Here is a 16,619-nt window from a genome sequence, read left to right as displayed (position 1 = left end):
CGGCGGGGAACGTGGGTCCCCACCGGAACCGGGCGCTAGCGGGGAGGACCCGAGGGAGCGCCGGGCAAAGGGAGGAGAGGGGTCTGTGGGGCGGGCAGAGCCGGGGATGTGGGCAGGACTCAGCCGCAGGCTCAAGTGGGGGATAGTCGGCAGTGGGGAGCAGCAAGGGCCTGGGGGTGTTAGGGTCAAGGCCGGTGGGGCTGAGCTCCTGGGGAGCAAGGGAGCTCGTCGGCATGGCGCCCTGTGGGGAAGGGGCCCTGGCGTCAGGATTGCAGGGGACGGGGCCAGCCGGGCTGAGGACAGCAGGGGAGGCTAGGGCCAAGCAGACAGTGAGTTTCTGTACAGGGGTGTTGCGGGTTGGGCTTTTTTAGGGGGAGTTGGTGTCCTCTGTGTTTCTGCCTGTTTTTACTGATAAGTCATGGCTGGTGGGAAGGTTTCGTTTGTCCTTTTCCTTCTGAGCCCTCTTTGCTCTGTTACTGCTTTCAACAGTTTTGTTTTTTTTATATACTTTTTTTTTTTGGATGTCCTCATTCCATTGCCCTGTAGTTTGCCTGAAAAAAATATTGTAGCTGCCTATTTAATGTGTGAGTGGATGAATATACAAAGCATAATAACATAAGAACGGCCATAGTGGGTCAGACCAAAGGTCTGTCTAGTCCCATATTCCATCTTCCGACAATGGCTAATGCCAAGTGCCCCAAAGGGAATGAACAGAAAAGGTAATCCTCAAGTGATCCACCCCTGGTTGTCCATTCCCAGCTTCTCATTTCTGAGTCCGTTTGTTTTCCCCTTGTTCCACTGCCAACCATCATGTAATCAAGTTATTGTACCTCACAAGGTTATTCTGGTGAAGAAAATTTAAGTAATGTTGACAAAGTAGGGAACTTGCTGGAGCTATAGCATGAATGTAAGGGGACTTGAGTAGACAGCTGTTGCTTATTCTGTAGTGGGTAACTGAGGACCTAGTACTAATTACACTGGCTTGAACAGATTTGGGCCTTCTGACAGCTGTGTAAATACTGTGTTCTCTATTATATTTACATCTGTGGCTGTTAATTTTGATGCACTTTGGTTCTAATGTTTTTAAAACAAAGTTGGAAGCTTTCTTAAGTAATAAGAACTGATCTTTTAATTGTGAAATGTTTATAACGTAAGCAAATATTTAACACAAAGTTTTGTTACATGTTGTTGGTTTATTAGGTGGTGACATAAAAGGGGGGCTGGTAAAGAATGAGACAGTCTTTTTATATCAAAAATACTGGTTCAAATTTGACCCAGAATAACGGTAGGCTGTTAAGTGGGCTAGAGGACCTGTAATTATAGTCATTGTCCAGTCTAATGGAGACACAGTGTCTGTATCAAAAAGCCACCAGCATATTCAGTGGTAATGGCATTCTCCTCTTGACTTAGAGGCCAAGAAAATGACTACTCTGAGCCTCCAGCTTCTGAAGAGCATGTTGCACCTGTGTTATGTGATGCCACGCTTTTTTGGGGGGTGCTGTTTTAAAATACTTGTTTTTAACCTATAAATAAGGGCTGTCGATTTAATTGCAGTTAACTCACGTGATTAACTCAAAATTAATCATAATTACATTTTTAATCGCACTGTTAAACAATAGAATACCAATTGAAATTTATTAAATATTTTGGATGTTTTTCTATATTTTCATGTATATTGTATTCTGTGTTGTAATTGAAATCAAAGTGTATATTATTTTTGGTTACAAATATTTGCATTGTAAAAATGCTAAACAAAAGAAATAGTATTTTTCAATTCACCTCATGCAAGTACTGTGTAGTGCAATCTCTATGTCCTGAAAGTGAAACTTACAAATGTAGCTTTATTTTTTTGTTACATAACTGCACTCAAAAACAAAACAATTTAAAACTTCAGAGGCTACAAGTCCCTTCAGTCCTACTTCTTGTTCAGCCAATCGTTAAGACAAACAAGTCTGTTTACATTTGCAAGAGATAATGCTGCCCTCTTCTTATTTATGATGTCACCTGAAAGTGAGAAAAGGCATTTGCATGGCGTTTTTGTAGCTGGCATTGCAAGGTATTTATGTGCCAGATACAAAATTTTTATTAAAGCTAATGTTAAAATAATTATATAACACATAGGTTGAGAAAAGAATGTCTGTACGTCTGGGTATAGTACTTAGATTTTCCACAAATACAAAGTTTGTTTTTAAAAGTCATATGATACATAGAGTACATAATCAGCAATAACCCAAATTTAGGTGAATAGATTTAACAATACAATTTAGATATTAGAATCTGAGTACTCGGGTATATCACACATGAAAAGTTATACAGAGATTTGGTTGTGAAAAGCAAAATATATCAATGAGTGGAGATTGTCTCTCAGTAATTGAGAATTAAACATTCGTAAGCCCCTTCATGCTTCAGCCACCATTCCAGAAAACATGCTTCCATGCTGATGACACTTGTTTAAAAAAAATAAATGCATTAATTAAATTTGTGACTGAACTCCTTCGGGGAGAATTGTATGTCCCCTGCTCTGTTTTACCTGCATTCTGCCATATATTTCTTGTTAAAACAGTCTTGGGTGGTGACCCAGCACATGCTGTTCATTTTAAGAACACTTTCGCTGCAGATTTGACAAAATGCAAAGAAGGTACCTGTGACGGGTTGGATCACAGAACCCCCTTCGGGCTACCAACTGATGTGCCAAGACTACTACTTCCCCTGCTTTCCCTGCCAATTTGGGACTCCAGCACCCTGTCTTGCTGAGCCGGAAACGCCAGTCTGCTCCAACACAGACCCAGGGTCTGAACCATGCCCCTAACAGCAGTAGGCTTAACTGAAAGCAGCTTACAGAAGTGTGCCTGCCTTTAACACTCAGATGCCCAACTCCCAATGGGGTCCAAACCCTAAATAATTCCGTTTTATCCTGTATAAAGCTTATACAGGGTAAACTCATAAATTGTTTGCCCTCTATAACACGGATAGAAAGGTATGCACAGCTGTTCTCTCCCCCCCCCCCCCCCCGGTATTAATACATGCTCTGGGTTAATTAATAAGTGGAAAAGTGATTTTATTAAAGACAGAAAGTAGGATTTAAGTGGTTCCAAGTAGTAACAGACAGAACAAAGTGAATTACCAAAATAAAATAAAACACGCAAATCTAAGTCTAGTAAAGTAATAAAACTGAATACAGATAAAATCTCACCCTCAGAGCTGTTTCAGTAAGTTTCTTTCACAGACTGGATGCCTTCCTAGTCTGGGCACAATCCATTCCCCTGGTACAGCCCTTGTTCCAGCTCAGGTGGTAGCTGGGGGATTGCTCATGATGGCTGCCAATCACAGTGGCCTAGTCGAGCAGGATCTGTGCATAGCTGATTGCTTTGAGATACTGGTGGTGATTTTAAGTGAGTTTTAAGTGTGGTGGCCAGAGAACAGACAAAGTGGTTACGGGTTTGTTGTTTTATGTTTGCTTATTTCAGGTAAGGGAAATAGGGACAGAAAAGGAAGCAGAATAAGTAAGAGTGAAGATCAGAACAAGCTAGAACTGCACAGGTTGCAAATTACCCAGAAAGTCTGAACACTGGGTCCTGGGAAAGTCTCTGTTAACTAAGAAGCCTCTGAGCTGAGTGCCTCCCAGTTTCAGTGAACTGCAGAGGGGGCGTGGTCCAGCACAAGAAAGCAGGAAAATGACTACCAGTGAAGCAGCCAATAAACTATAGCTGGCTAGACTGGAAGCAAAAGAGAGAGATGGAATTAAGACCATTAGAAATGAATGCGGAGGAGGCTGCCCACAAGAGAGCTGTGGAGGCAGAAACAGCCAGGGTGGAGGCAGAAGAGGCTGCCCATAAGAGAGCTATGGAGGCCCAGTGGGAGGCTCAGAATCATGAACTGGCTGTTATGGAGTTGAAGAGACAAAATCCTTCAGCTGCTGGCTCCACTTTCCCAAAAATCCACAAATGGGAGCGACTATGCCCCCAGTATGATGAATCCAGCAATATTGCGGAATATTTCATCACCTTTGAGAGACTGTGCACCCTCCATGCGATCCCTGAAGACCAAAAGATGACCACATTCATAACAAAATTGACTGGCAGAGCTCTGGACATATTCAGTAAGATGTCTATTGATGATGCTTCAAACTATGGTAAATTTAAGGAACTTGTTCTGAAACAGTTTCAGGTTATACCTGTAACCTACAGGATTAAATTCAGGAGTCTTAAGAGGGGATCTGGATTGAGTAATGTGGTTTATGTAAATGAAATGAGAGATTTGGTAGACAAGCAGGTGAGGGGGGAAAGGCATTACAAGCTGTGAAGGAATGTGTGATTTGGTTACTCAGGAACAATTCGTGAATATGTGCAGTGGTGATGTAAAACAGTAATTGTGGGACAAGAAGGTGGATGCAGTGGGAGAACTAGCTGGGTATGCAGACTCTTATGAGCAAGCGCCAGCTGCAATTAAACACAAACAACTGACTGAGGGGTACAGGGTTGGTGGAAAGCAAAACCACCGTTTTGCCCATGGGGGAAAAAAGAGGCTGGGCGTTCACCTCCCCATTCCCCTGTTACTCATCCCATATTTCCTGCACAAGCAGGGGATCCCCGAAGGTGCTTTCACTGCAGTTCCTCAGGGCACCTGAGAAGCAGCTGTCCCAAATTAATGGCAAGTAAACCTCCCTTGTCCCATGTTCGCTCAGTTGCCCTCAGCCCTGAGTCCCCTCCTACCTCTTATCACACCAGCTTGGTGGACATGGGGCCTAGTGAAGTGGACAGGGAACATGTCAAGGTTGATGGCATGGAGTGTCTGGGGTGGAAGGATACAGCGGCTTAGTTCTCTCTGGTTCAGACCTGGGTCTGGGTTTGCAGCAGGCTGGTGGGTCTGGCTCAAACTAGGCAGGGCACTGAAGTCCTAAGCTGACAGGGCAGGAAAGCAGGAGCAGAAGTAGTCTTGGCACATCAGGGGCAGCACTCGACCCAAGGTTTAAGAATCTGAAGTGCCTTCCAAAATCTTAGAGGGACGAGGTGTGGAGCATGCTTTCAGAAGTCTTAAAAGAGCAACATTCCGATGTGGAAACTATAAAACCCGAACCACCAAAAAAGAAAATCAACTTCTGCTGGTGGCATCTGACTCAGATAATGAAAATGAACATGTGTCGGTCCGCACTGCTTTGTATTGTTATCGAGCAGAACCTGTCATCAGCATAGACGAATGTCCCCTGGAATAGTGGTTGAAGCATGAAGGGACATACGAATCTTTAGCGCATCTGGCACGTGAATATCTTGTAACGCCGACTACAGCAGTGCCATGTGAATGCCTGTTCTCACTTTCAGGTGACGTAAACAAGAAGCGGGCAATATTATCTCCTGCAAATGTAAACAAACTTGTTTGTACGAGCAATTGGCTGAACAAGAAGTAGGGCTGAGTGGCCTTTGTAGGCTCTAAAATTTTACATCGTTTTATTTCTGAATGCAGGTTTTTTTGTACATAACTCTACATTTGTAAGTTCAACTTTCATGATAAAGAGATTGCACTACAGTACTTATATTAGGTGAATTGAAAAATACTATTTTTTGTTTTTTTACAGTGCAAATACTTGTAATCAAAGATAAATATAAAGTGAGCACTGTACGCTTTGTATTCTGGGTTCAATATATTTGAAAATGTAGAAAACACCCACAAATATTGAAATAAATGGTATTCTATTATTGTTTAACAGTGCGATTAATTGCGATTAATTTTTTTAATCCCTTGACAGCCATACTATAAATCCTTAAATTAGTTGGGCCCTGATAACCTCAGAGATGGCCTCTCTCCTTATGGCCCTGTCTAAACTATGAACTCCCATTCTAACTCTCTAAGGCTTTTAAACATAAGTGTATATGAAGTAAAAAACTTTTTTTAAAAAAAATATGTAACTAATTGTGACCAGTTCTAGGAGTGTGTATTTAAAAAAATATCAAATCTTTTCACACTGGCTAGTAGGTTTAGGCCACAGGTTAGGAAGTGTCTGTGCTACCAACCCAAACCATGCTCATTGTACTCTAAAAGGAGTAAAACAGTCTACAGTAAAAGCTGTTTTATCCAGCATGCTGGGGGAATTGGGGGTGCTGGTGAGTGGAAAAATTCCAGTTAACTAAGAGGGAGTGAGTTTGGGTGCAGGAGGCGGTGCAGGATTGGGGCTCGGGAGGGGGTGTGGGACACGGGCTCTGGGAGGGAGTTGCGGTGTGGGAGGGGGCTTGGGGCAGGGGGTTGAGATGAGGAAGGGGTTTCAGGGTGCTAGATCCGGGGGGGCACTCATCTCAGGTGACTCCATGTAAGTGGTGAGCTGTTCCTAGGCCAAGGCATGGCTCTGTGCCGCCCCGCCCCGCCCCACATGCTAGCTCTGCAGCTCCCTTTGACTGGGAACCACAACCAATGGGAGCTGCGGGGCCAGCACCTGCATGCGGAGGCAAGCTGCCTAGCCACGCCTCCGCCTAGGAGCAGCAGGTACAGGTTGCCGCTTGTGGGGAGCCACCCGAGGTGAGCGCCGCCTGGATCCAGCACCCTGACCCCTCCCATGCCCCAACTACCTGCCCTGAGCCCCCAGCACCTAAACTCCCTCCCAGAGCCCATGCCCCACACCTCCTCCTGTGCCCCATCCGCTCTCTCCCTTTCGCACTCTGAACCTTTCATGGCCATTCCTCCGCCTTGGAGCAGCAGAGTCATGTCGCCACTTCCGGGGAGCCACACGGCGCCAGGTAGAGAGCCTGCCGGCCCAGTGCCAACCAGACTATAAACTGGACTTTCTATGAAGATTAGAAATGCTGGTTTATAGAGTTTTCTGGTTGGTACAGGGCCTGATAATACAGCTTTTACTGTGTTATAATGTCTGCTGTTGTATTTAATTATAACTATCAACTTTGTTTAATACATTTTAAAAATGTGTTGAGCTTGTTGAATACTAGAAAAATACTTGTTGAATATATAAATCGATAGAATAGTATTTGACCCGCTGTTAAAACTGGTTGATTATTGAGTAAATATTTACTTTGATGATTTTTTCACTTAATCATGGGACTGGAAGTGACCTTGAGAGGTCATCTAGTCCAGTCCCCTGCACTCATGGCAGGACTAAGTATTATCTATTAAAATAAGGTTGAAATTTTGCCAAATAATGTTTTATACCTCTCTTCATTCTTGCCATCACATGACTTTTTTTAGTATAGTTCATGGTGTATTTTCCACAGAATATTATAATTTTTACAAATTTATTATTCCTATTTATAAAATATTGTAACACCAACCATAGCAGATCTAATTTTAATTTTTTTAAAGCAAATCATCATCAAAGGCTGCTGTAATCTAGACTCACTGAAAACCTATTTACAGTCTAATTCCCTGTCATTGTTAACTCTGTTAAATTCAGAATTTTGCCCTGCAATGTTAAAGATTAAATTCAGTAGCAACCAGAGTAACTACAAGAAGGAAAGGCAACAGTAAGAGTCTCTGCTAAAAGGGGACAACTAGTATGTGACTGACAGTACAATATTGTATAGAGGATCACCAGGGAGCCCTGTGGTAGCTAGTTGTCTTTTACAAGCACCACTCTGTAATAAATTTCAGTCAGATGCTAGCTTATGAGTGTAACCCTGCTTATGAAACACAGTTAAGATTTAGTCTATAAATTGGAATAGTTCTTAACTGGGTTAAGGGACAATCTTGTTTAGCTATATCTGAGAGAAAATCAAAATTTCTGCCTCACAGGAAATTCTGATATTTCAACAGTTGTGTTTTGCCCCGAATTGAAAAGAAACATCAAAATATCAAATTTTTTAGTGAAACAAAAAGTCTGAAAAAGTTTAATTGCAGAATTGTTGAAATAAGTTCTTGTTAATTTCAGTTTTAAATAGGTTTATTTTTATGGCAGCCTATGCTAAGGCCTAAGCTTGCTATGATCTACTAAAATAATTTAAGTTAAATTTAAAAAAAAAATCAAGCAGTGCATGTTTGCTGCCGAAGTTTTAAAGAAAGTCAAACCACTGAACTGTTGGAAGTCGCTGGCTAAGCCCCGGGACCAGAGTTTGAAGTGCTAAGCCAGCCTTTGACAGCTGTCACCTTTCTAGTGGGTGCAGAAAATATTTTATTCTTTTCAGTTTATTCAGTCAGTTTAGTAAAAGGACTGGTTCATCCAAAGTTGAGAAACTGATTTGGGAAAGCTTGTTTTCCTCTTTCAGCCTGTAAATAAAAACAAGTATGAGTTCTAGTTCTAAAGTCTTGAAGGACATGGCAACCAGAAACAATAAATTCAACTTCAGATAATACTTCCTGATTTGATAAATCAATTCGTTTTAAATGCAGAACATGTTTTGATAAACTTATTTTTTCTCATGTATCCAGTACATTTAATCTAGCTTTATTTAACTAACTAAATAAATAAAATGCTGATTTTGTGCAGTTTTAATTTAATTCCAATTTCCATCCAAATGCAGCTTGACACAAATCGCAAGTAAAAAATTAATAATCTAATAAATAAAAGAAGTATCATTCACCATTTTCTAATATAATAAACATGTAAAAATAAAGAATCGTAATAAATGTATGTTAATCTATATAACTGATTAAATATACTTATATAGGTATAGTGTATCCTGGAGATTATTAAATAGTGGTTTCAAATTTAGTGTATAGGGTGAAATTAAGCTGAGTACCTAAAGTCTGTTAACTTCTGGATAAGTCTGAATCCTTCTCATGCCTTTACATATCACTTATGGCATGAATGATCCTCTATCATTCCTTCTTCAGCTGCCCAGTAGTATTCCCACTGTGGCATGAGCTCTGGCTTCATTATTAACATATGTCCCAACTGTTTCCATCTTTTCTTGATATCTTTAGAGATAATGGGCTGTTGCACTTTGACGAATCTCGGCATTTGTTATAAATTCATTCCATTTAATACCTAGTATTTTTCTAAGGCATTTGCTTTCGAAGGCATTTGGATGTCTGTATTTTTGGATTTCCAACTTTCATATCCATATGTTCAGATAGAAATAACGTTTTAGTGGAAGATTCAGAATTTCATCTTTAAACTAGATTTTTGATGACCAAATCTTGTTTAAGGTAGCGTATGCAGCTGCTGACTTGCCAATTCATGATACTATTTCCTTCTGGACATCCCTGTGGCTTGAACGTTCGTGTCAAGGTATGTTAGTTCATTCAGTTCCTGTATTCCTTTGCCTTCCAAAGTAATATTAGAGTTGTGAGTTGTTGGAGTTCTCGTTTAATTTTTTCTTCATAACTGATTATTAACTCTGCCTTTTTGATAATGCTGGACAGTCTTTCGGTTTTTACTTGCGTTTTGGTTGAGCTGTCACTTAGAAGACCTATATCATCAGCAACATCTAGATCTTCTAATGTATTGTTGAGCCTTGTGATGCATGTGTTGTATCCATCTACACTTTCTCTCATTATGAAGTCAATAGCATTGCCAAGCAGTAGCAGTGAGAGAAGGCTTCGTTGTTTGATACCAGTTAAGTGCCTGTCTGATTTTGAAATAATCTCATGTTTAAAAGATCTGTGTTGATAATCCTACTGCATAGTTAACTTCTAAGTGCTTCTTAAGTGGTAGAATACATATATTTTGGAATATACTTTACTTTACTGTGGGTATTTTTAAAAGTATCTTCAGAAAGCAAATAATTTGTACTGGCTTTTTTCTAAATTGGTCAGAAGTGTACTCCATTTTATCTACTTCTGTTGCTGGTGGGGTTTTTTTCTTTGTTTGTTTGCATCTTGATGTTTTCCATTTTTATCTCTGTTTCCTGACATTTGTTCGGTAATTCTCTCTCCCTTTTCCCTCAGTTATTTATTTATATTTTTAAAAAGAACATTCTATAACTTGCATAGGCATACTGTAGAAGGTGAAATCTAAACATCAAGTCACCTTTAAAGTCCAGACAGTTTTTATTCCCTTCCATTAGAATTTTGTGGCAAAGTCCTAAATGAAAATTCAGTTTCATTGAAACAATGAATTGTAACAGGGAAGCACTCTTCCCCTGCTGCTGAAATGCCAGAGTGGTGCAGAAAATGCTTTGCTATATTCTTGTTCAGTGGTGAGCTGGAGCTGGTTCGCACGAACCGGTTGTTAAATTTTTGAAGCTGTTTTAGAACCGGTTGTTAACCCGCTTCCCGGCAGGGGGCGCTGAGGCTTTGATGAGCTCCGGCCGAGAAGTGATGTAATTCCTCCTCCGGCCACTGGGGGCGTTGTGCTGCCGGAGCCATGTGGGCTGCTTCCTGACCCTGGGCATGAGCCCTGTTGCTGCTGCTTCCCTGGCCCTGGGGCTCCCGCTGCTGCCTGTTGGGCCCCCGGCTGCTCTGTTGGGCCTGGGCTGCGTCCTGCTGCTCGGGCTGCTACGAGCCGCTCTCCCTGTGAGTACCCACCACCCTGCCCACAACCAGCTCGTCTCCAGCCACCCCCGCACCCCCTGCCCTGCCTGCAGCCAGCCCCTGCCACATCCCCTGCCCTGTCTCCAGCTAACCCCTGCCGCACCCGTCTGCCCGAAGCTAGCCAGCCCCACACCCCCCGTCTCCAGCCAACCCCTGCCGCACCCCCCTGCCCTGCCCGGAGCCAGCCAGCCAGCCCCGCACCCCCCTGCCCTGCCCGGAGCCAGCCAGCCAGCCCCGCACCGCCCTGCCCTGCCCGGAGCCAGCCAGCCAGCCAGCCCCGCACCCCCCTGCCCTGCCTGCAGCCAGCCCCTGGCCTCCAGCCAGCCCCCTGCCTCCAGCTAGCCCTGCCCCATGCCCCTGTTTGCAGCTGGCCCCACGTCCACTGGTGCCCTGGAGTTCCCAGGGCAGTAACCCTGCCCACCTGCTTCAATGAGGGAGGCAGGGAGCAACTGGGACCCACACATGTGTACATCCTAGCGTGACCAGACAGCAAGTGTGAAAAATCAGGACGGGGGTGGGGGTTAATAGGAGCCTATATAAGAAAAAGACCCCAAAATCGGGACTGTCCCTATAAAATCGGGACATCTGGTCACCCTAGCACACCCCCAGGGAGTGGCGGGGACCCACACATGTGAAACGGAGCTCATTTCTAGTTCAGGCCCATCTTTTTAGAAAAGAATTGTAGGTAGGGTTAACATACATCCGTATTTTCCCGGACATGTCATACTTTTTAGTTCTTAAATTGCCGTCCTGGAGGAATTTTTAAATTTTAAAAGATAATTGTGACAATCATTTACTCACATAGAGGTGCCAGTTATATTACTAATATACAAGTCAGAATTCCTGCTGTCAGCTATGGATATCTTTGGTAATACATTCCAGTAGATGTTGCAAAATAACTTCTGTTGTTGTTATCGGTTTTTTGGGGGAGGGGGGCGGGTTTTCCAAATAAAATTCTTGGTAGTCTGGCTCATAAATGGAAACAACCAAAATTGTAGAAATGGAAAGAAGAATTGTAAAGTAAGAGTATTGTAAACACATCTCAAATGTTACTGCATCTAAATGTTAAAATGAGTGAACGATCCTTGAAAAACTCTTGAGTAGCTATTATTTCAGTCTGATCATCTTAAACCTATATTTATTGCAGAAGTATGTTATTTGACGAGCTTTTCATTACCATTGGTTCTGATTAAATGCCTGTGACAGACAATTCTATCACAGACCAGAATAAAGTTCTTATTTGCTTAGATCAATAAAATGGCTGGACGGAAATAAATTAAATGACAAAAGACCGTTCAGATGATGATAGGGGTCTTGTTTTTAAACTTGTGCAAGACAAGAAATTCAGAGATAAGGCAGAAACTTGGTCCTTATCCTATCCATTTGTGATGAGGTACTGCAGCACTATTCTAAAACCTGTGCAATATTTATGCATAATGGATTTAAAACAAAAAATAAAATAAGTTCATCAACTTGAAACATTCATTGTTGGTCTATTTTGAATTATCTTGAAGAGTTACATCTTTAGAAGATTTTTAACAGGAAGATTTCAGAGAGTGATGCATAAGTGGGAATATAGTCTTCGGCTGTCTGCTTTCGAATGAAGTAGACATAAATTTTTAGTTAGTGAAATGAGTGTGATGTGGCATATCATCTTGCAAAAGCCTCCAGATTACCTAGTGATAAACTGTCGTCTATGTCAATGGTTCTCAAACTTGTTTACTGGTGACCCCTTTCACATAGCAAGCCTCTGAGTGCGACCCCCCTCCCACAATTAAAAACACCTTTAAATATATTTAACACCATTATAAATGCAGGAGGCAAAGCGGGGTGGAGGCTGACAGCTTGCAATCCTCCCGCCTCACCTCCCCCCCCCATGTAATAACCTCGTGACCCACTGTTTGAGAACCGCTGGATATATTGCATAGAGTAACCCCATCAGACTTTCATTTCTGTCTTACCTTACAGTTTCTAAGCAGTACACAACTGTTCAAAAAAACCAAAACTATTATTATTCTGACCCTTGTATTGTTGAGTGAGATTGAGTTTAGGCTATTGGTTTGACACTTGGAGAGCTAGTAAAGGAAGGAATAATTAATCTAAAGCACTATTTGTTTATTCTTCCAACTATTTATTATTATTATTAATAATTTGTTAGTGTAATGCCAAGGATCTGTGCTTATGGACCAGGACCCCATGGTCTAGGTGCTGTGGAAACACAGAACAAAAGATGGGCCCTCACCCAAAGAGTTTATAATCTAAGTATCAGAGAAGAAATGGCCACAGACAGATGGGGGAGTGTAAAGAAGCAATGAGACAATGTTGGCGAGCACCACAGGCAATGGTCTCAGTACATTAACCGTTGTCAAGTTTTTGTAGAACTCACAGAAAAAGTGAGTTTTAAGGAGGGATTTGAAGTGGCTTTCAGGATGTTTACAGGGAACTCCTCCCACGCGTGAGGGGCAGCATAGGAGATGAGCACAAAGGTGCTTGTTTTAAAATACTGTACAACCAGTGGGCAATGGAGGCTGGCATCAGGCAGGAGTCAAACTCTTTATACTGAATGAGAGGCGATAGGTAAGGTGGGTGTAGGCCTTGAAGAACCTTGAAAATAAAGACATTAATGCATGTTTTAGCAACTTTAGCAAGAGCTGTCACTTCCTCACTCACATTACTTTTAAAAACTATGCTAGTCAGCAAACATTAGTTTCCTTTGAGCTTGTTGGGTGCAACAGAAGGCAATAATGGCTGAAATGAAACTTCATTGACAGAACACCTAATCTCAGATAGAAGTGGGGACAGGAAGGGGACAAAATAAATGAAAAGTCCAAACAGAATGGTGGTTCTCTTTCTTATTTTATGGGGGAAATGACTATAAAAAATAGAAAAAGGCTAGGGTTAAATATATGGGAAAAAGGCAAGTCTAAAAATAATAAAGCAAGGTTTAAACATTAATAACTTATCATTAGTTCCACATTATTAAAATGTTTGCCCATCACCACCCTCATTATTTTGCATTCATATTTTATTCCATTTCCCTCAACTTGAATTTTTCTTTTTCTTTAGTTGTAAGTTCTTTAGGGTGGAGCAGTATTTGGATGTATGTTGTGCATTGTCTAGCCCAATGGGGATCTATTTTAATTGAGACATTTGGGTGATATGCCAATACAAATAATAGCAGTTCTTGTCTCCACTCTCTCACCTAGCTAGTTCAGTAGTTTTTCATAGGCTTGTTGCTTCAAAACAGAGTGCAAAGAGATGTTAACTTTTGCATCCTGGAGAGAGGAATGGATTCTAGCAGGAAAACAGACACAGTAAATAATTTTCTGAAGTCTCTTCTATGCACAGTATAGTGTGGAACTGTGTCTAGACTCCAAACCTTAACATTGAGATTAATTTTATGTTTCCACAAATATAACTTCTCTATCTCACCCTTCCAATGCGATTGGAATACACATGAAGTGCTTCCTGTCAGAGCTCCTGTTTGACTTATGACGTCTGCTGGATATGCATCTGGTGAAGTGAGCTGTAGCTCACGAAAGCTTATGCTCAAATAAATTGGTTAGTCTCTAAGGTGCCACTAGTACTCCTTTTCTTTCTGCGAATACAGACTAACACGGCTGCTACTCTGAAACCTGGATGTTACTAAAGACCAAAGTGTTGGATGTGGCCTACGTAGTGATCTTGAAAAGTGACCCAAGTAAATGGAAATGTAGTCTTTAGGGAGTTTAGGACCATTCCCAAAGCAATTTACCTGCATCTGAAACAGAGCCTATAATAAAAGATTATTCAGTCTAGAACAAATATAAAGGGGATAAGGAAGAATATATTAGAAAGAGCAGCAGTCCTGCAACTAAGGCAAATTGTTATATGATTAATCTGGATGAGTCAAGTAATATGCTTAGGGGTTCCCTTCAAAGCCCACATTGTCAACAGTAAAAAGTAAAACTATGGACATTACTGGAAAGTAGAACTGTAAAAAGCAGAAATAGGTTAACTTCAATTTTCCTCAATTTTTCTTCTTATCTTGCCGTTCCAGGTACAATGTATAATATGTGATAAGATCTGCATTTTTTTATTCATACAAGAGTGTGTTTTTTTTTAACTTGCTTTCTATAGCTCTTGGTTTCTAATAAGCAGTCATAACAAAGATTCATGACTGAAGGTGCTATTTCAATTAAATTTATTTGTTTATGTTTTTGTCACCTGTTCTAAGACCTCGTCTAGACTACAAAGTTTACTGGTAAAACTTGTCTTCTGTTGGCACAGCTTTGCATGTGTCCACACCAATTTTAAGACCTACTGACAAAACTGACCTGCTGATGAAGCTAATTGCCCATGTCAGGTTGCTCAAAATCAGTCTTTCTTCTCTCCCTCGCTTCCCCGCCCCATGCCATTTCCCCCATGGCCTTTTAAATTTATATAAAACACAACATGCAGCAGTAACAAGAATATTTGGCTCTCTGAGATCCAGCCTATTCATAAAACATCTCCACTGATCCTTTAATCTGCCAAACGCATGCTCCACTGTGATCTTGCATATACTTAGCAACAAGGAAAGATTTAATTATCACCTATCTAGGTGCCAGGTGTATTATTTCATGAGTCAGGGAAGCAAAGGCTGGGCTTGCATCTAAGAAACGCAGTTTGCATTTTAGCCCCACCAATGTGAATATGCCAATGTGTGCTTGCATCTTTTCAAAAAGACGTGTATTCTTAAAGATGCAAGTATCATGCACCTTCCCTGACCACCCAGCATTAGAGTCATTGAAACATGACTGGTGACCCACCCACACTTGCATAACCAGGGGAAAAATATTCCTTTCTCTTTATGTACTGAGGCAAGGTTTTTGTGGTATGACAGAATTGCCTGCATGTTGCCCACGATCAGTCCTGTGCAGCAGGACACACTTAATGAACTTGGATTATCACTTGAGGATGGTTTAATGGACTGTGAAGTGATTTTGATGGCCTCAGGCCATTTCTCAATAGACACGTTTCACCAAAGAAACCAAATAGTGACTGCTGAAGTTGTGGTGGAAATCTGTGAGGGAGTTAGGTCATCTGTCCAGAGAATGAAAGTGTCGTCAGTGTATAACATAGGTTTTGTGCTGCATTTTCCCAGAAATTCTTCCTTGAGGTGTCCCATGAAGAGGTTGGCATATTGAGGAACCGTCCCAGTACCAGTGACTGCTCCCGTTGTTTGGACAAACTGTGTGTTGTTAAATGTAAAGTTGTTGTGGGTGAGAATGAAGTGGATTAGTTTGGCAACATCTTTGAGGTGCATATCTGAAAGGAACATACATGGTGGGAAGGAATGTATTCTGCGGGAAATTGTTAATATTGTGGAGTTTCTGGAGGAAGTCGGTTGTGTCCTGGAGGAAACTGGCCCTTTGCGTGGTTAGTGGTTTGAGATGGTTTGTGAGTCTTGATATTCCTCAGTAGCGTGTGTTAACTCCTTATGCTTAACAACCTGTTCCACCTGTTGTTTAGCTGTGAAACTCTGGTTACATTTTCTAGACCTGAAGAAAAGTTCTCTGAAGCTCAAAAGCTTGTCTCTTTCACCAACAAAAATTGGTCCAATAGAAGATATTACCTCACCCACCTTGTCTCTCTTAAATATACAGCATTACAGTGTAAGCCTTCTCTAAAAACTACAGATGAAACAGAGACATGCAGCTACATTTTTCAGAACTGATCTCAGATTTTCGGTGTCCAGCTTGAGAAGTCTTTTTCAGAGGTCCCAACAAGCTGCAGCTCTCGTTTAAGTCAATATAAACAGCAAAATAAGGAAAATTTGTCATCTTTCTGTTGTAATGTAAACTGCTTAGCTGAAGATATTTTGGTAAAATGCATATAGCATTCATTTTTAAAAGGTTATTTTTGATGGCCCATTCTACAATGGTGAACCAACTTTTGCCATTTTAAAGAATCAGTCAATTTAAAAACAATCTCATGAGTTTCCTAATATAGAAACCCATGTATTTTTAAGCCATTAGTGGGTTCTGGTGTTCTTTCCCAACATCTGTGCACATCTTTTTGGAAAAGCCTTTCCAAAAGGGGTCACACTGATAAATACACAGGGGAGGTTGCTAGTTAATTCTTGTGATTATTGCTAAATAATACAATTTAATCAAATGAGGAAGTGAAGTTATTCTCACACAAAATGACTAATTTTAACCAATGTTCTCTTCAGCTTTATTTTTCTG

The 16,619-nt window shown here is 41.3% G+C and overlaps 1 protein-coding gene across 2 annotated transcripts in view; it reads left to right on the top strand.

Annotated features, from left to right (window-relative positions):
* The window catches only part of ABCB7 (ATP binding cassette subfamily B member 7), a 65,681-nt gene that overhangs the window by 268 nt on the left and 48,794 nt on the right, over nt 1-16,619 (top strand). The window contains exon 1 of one of the 2 annotated variants that reach the window (XM_037908161.2): nt 97-329. The exons of the other annotated variant lie outside the window; for it this stretch is intronic. Within the exon in view, the coding sequence (XP_037764089.1) occupies nt 234-329 (96 nt within the window). The 5' untranslated portion in view covers nt 97-233. Of the gene's footprint in view, nt 1-96; nt 330-16,619 lie in introns of those variants that run through there. 2 annotated transcript variants of the gene reach the window in all.

Source organism: Chelonia mydas, chromosome 9, assembly GCF_015237465.2.
Source record: "Chelonia mydas isolate rCheMyd1 chromosome 9, rCheMyd1.pri.v2, whole genome shotgun sequence".
Lineage (NCBI taxonomy): Eukaryota > Metazoa > Chordata > Testudines > Cheloniidae > Chelonia > Chelonia mydas.
The sequence above is the reverse complement of the archived record's forward strand: the minus strand, read 5'-3'. Positions and strand labels throughout refer to the sequence as shown.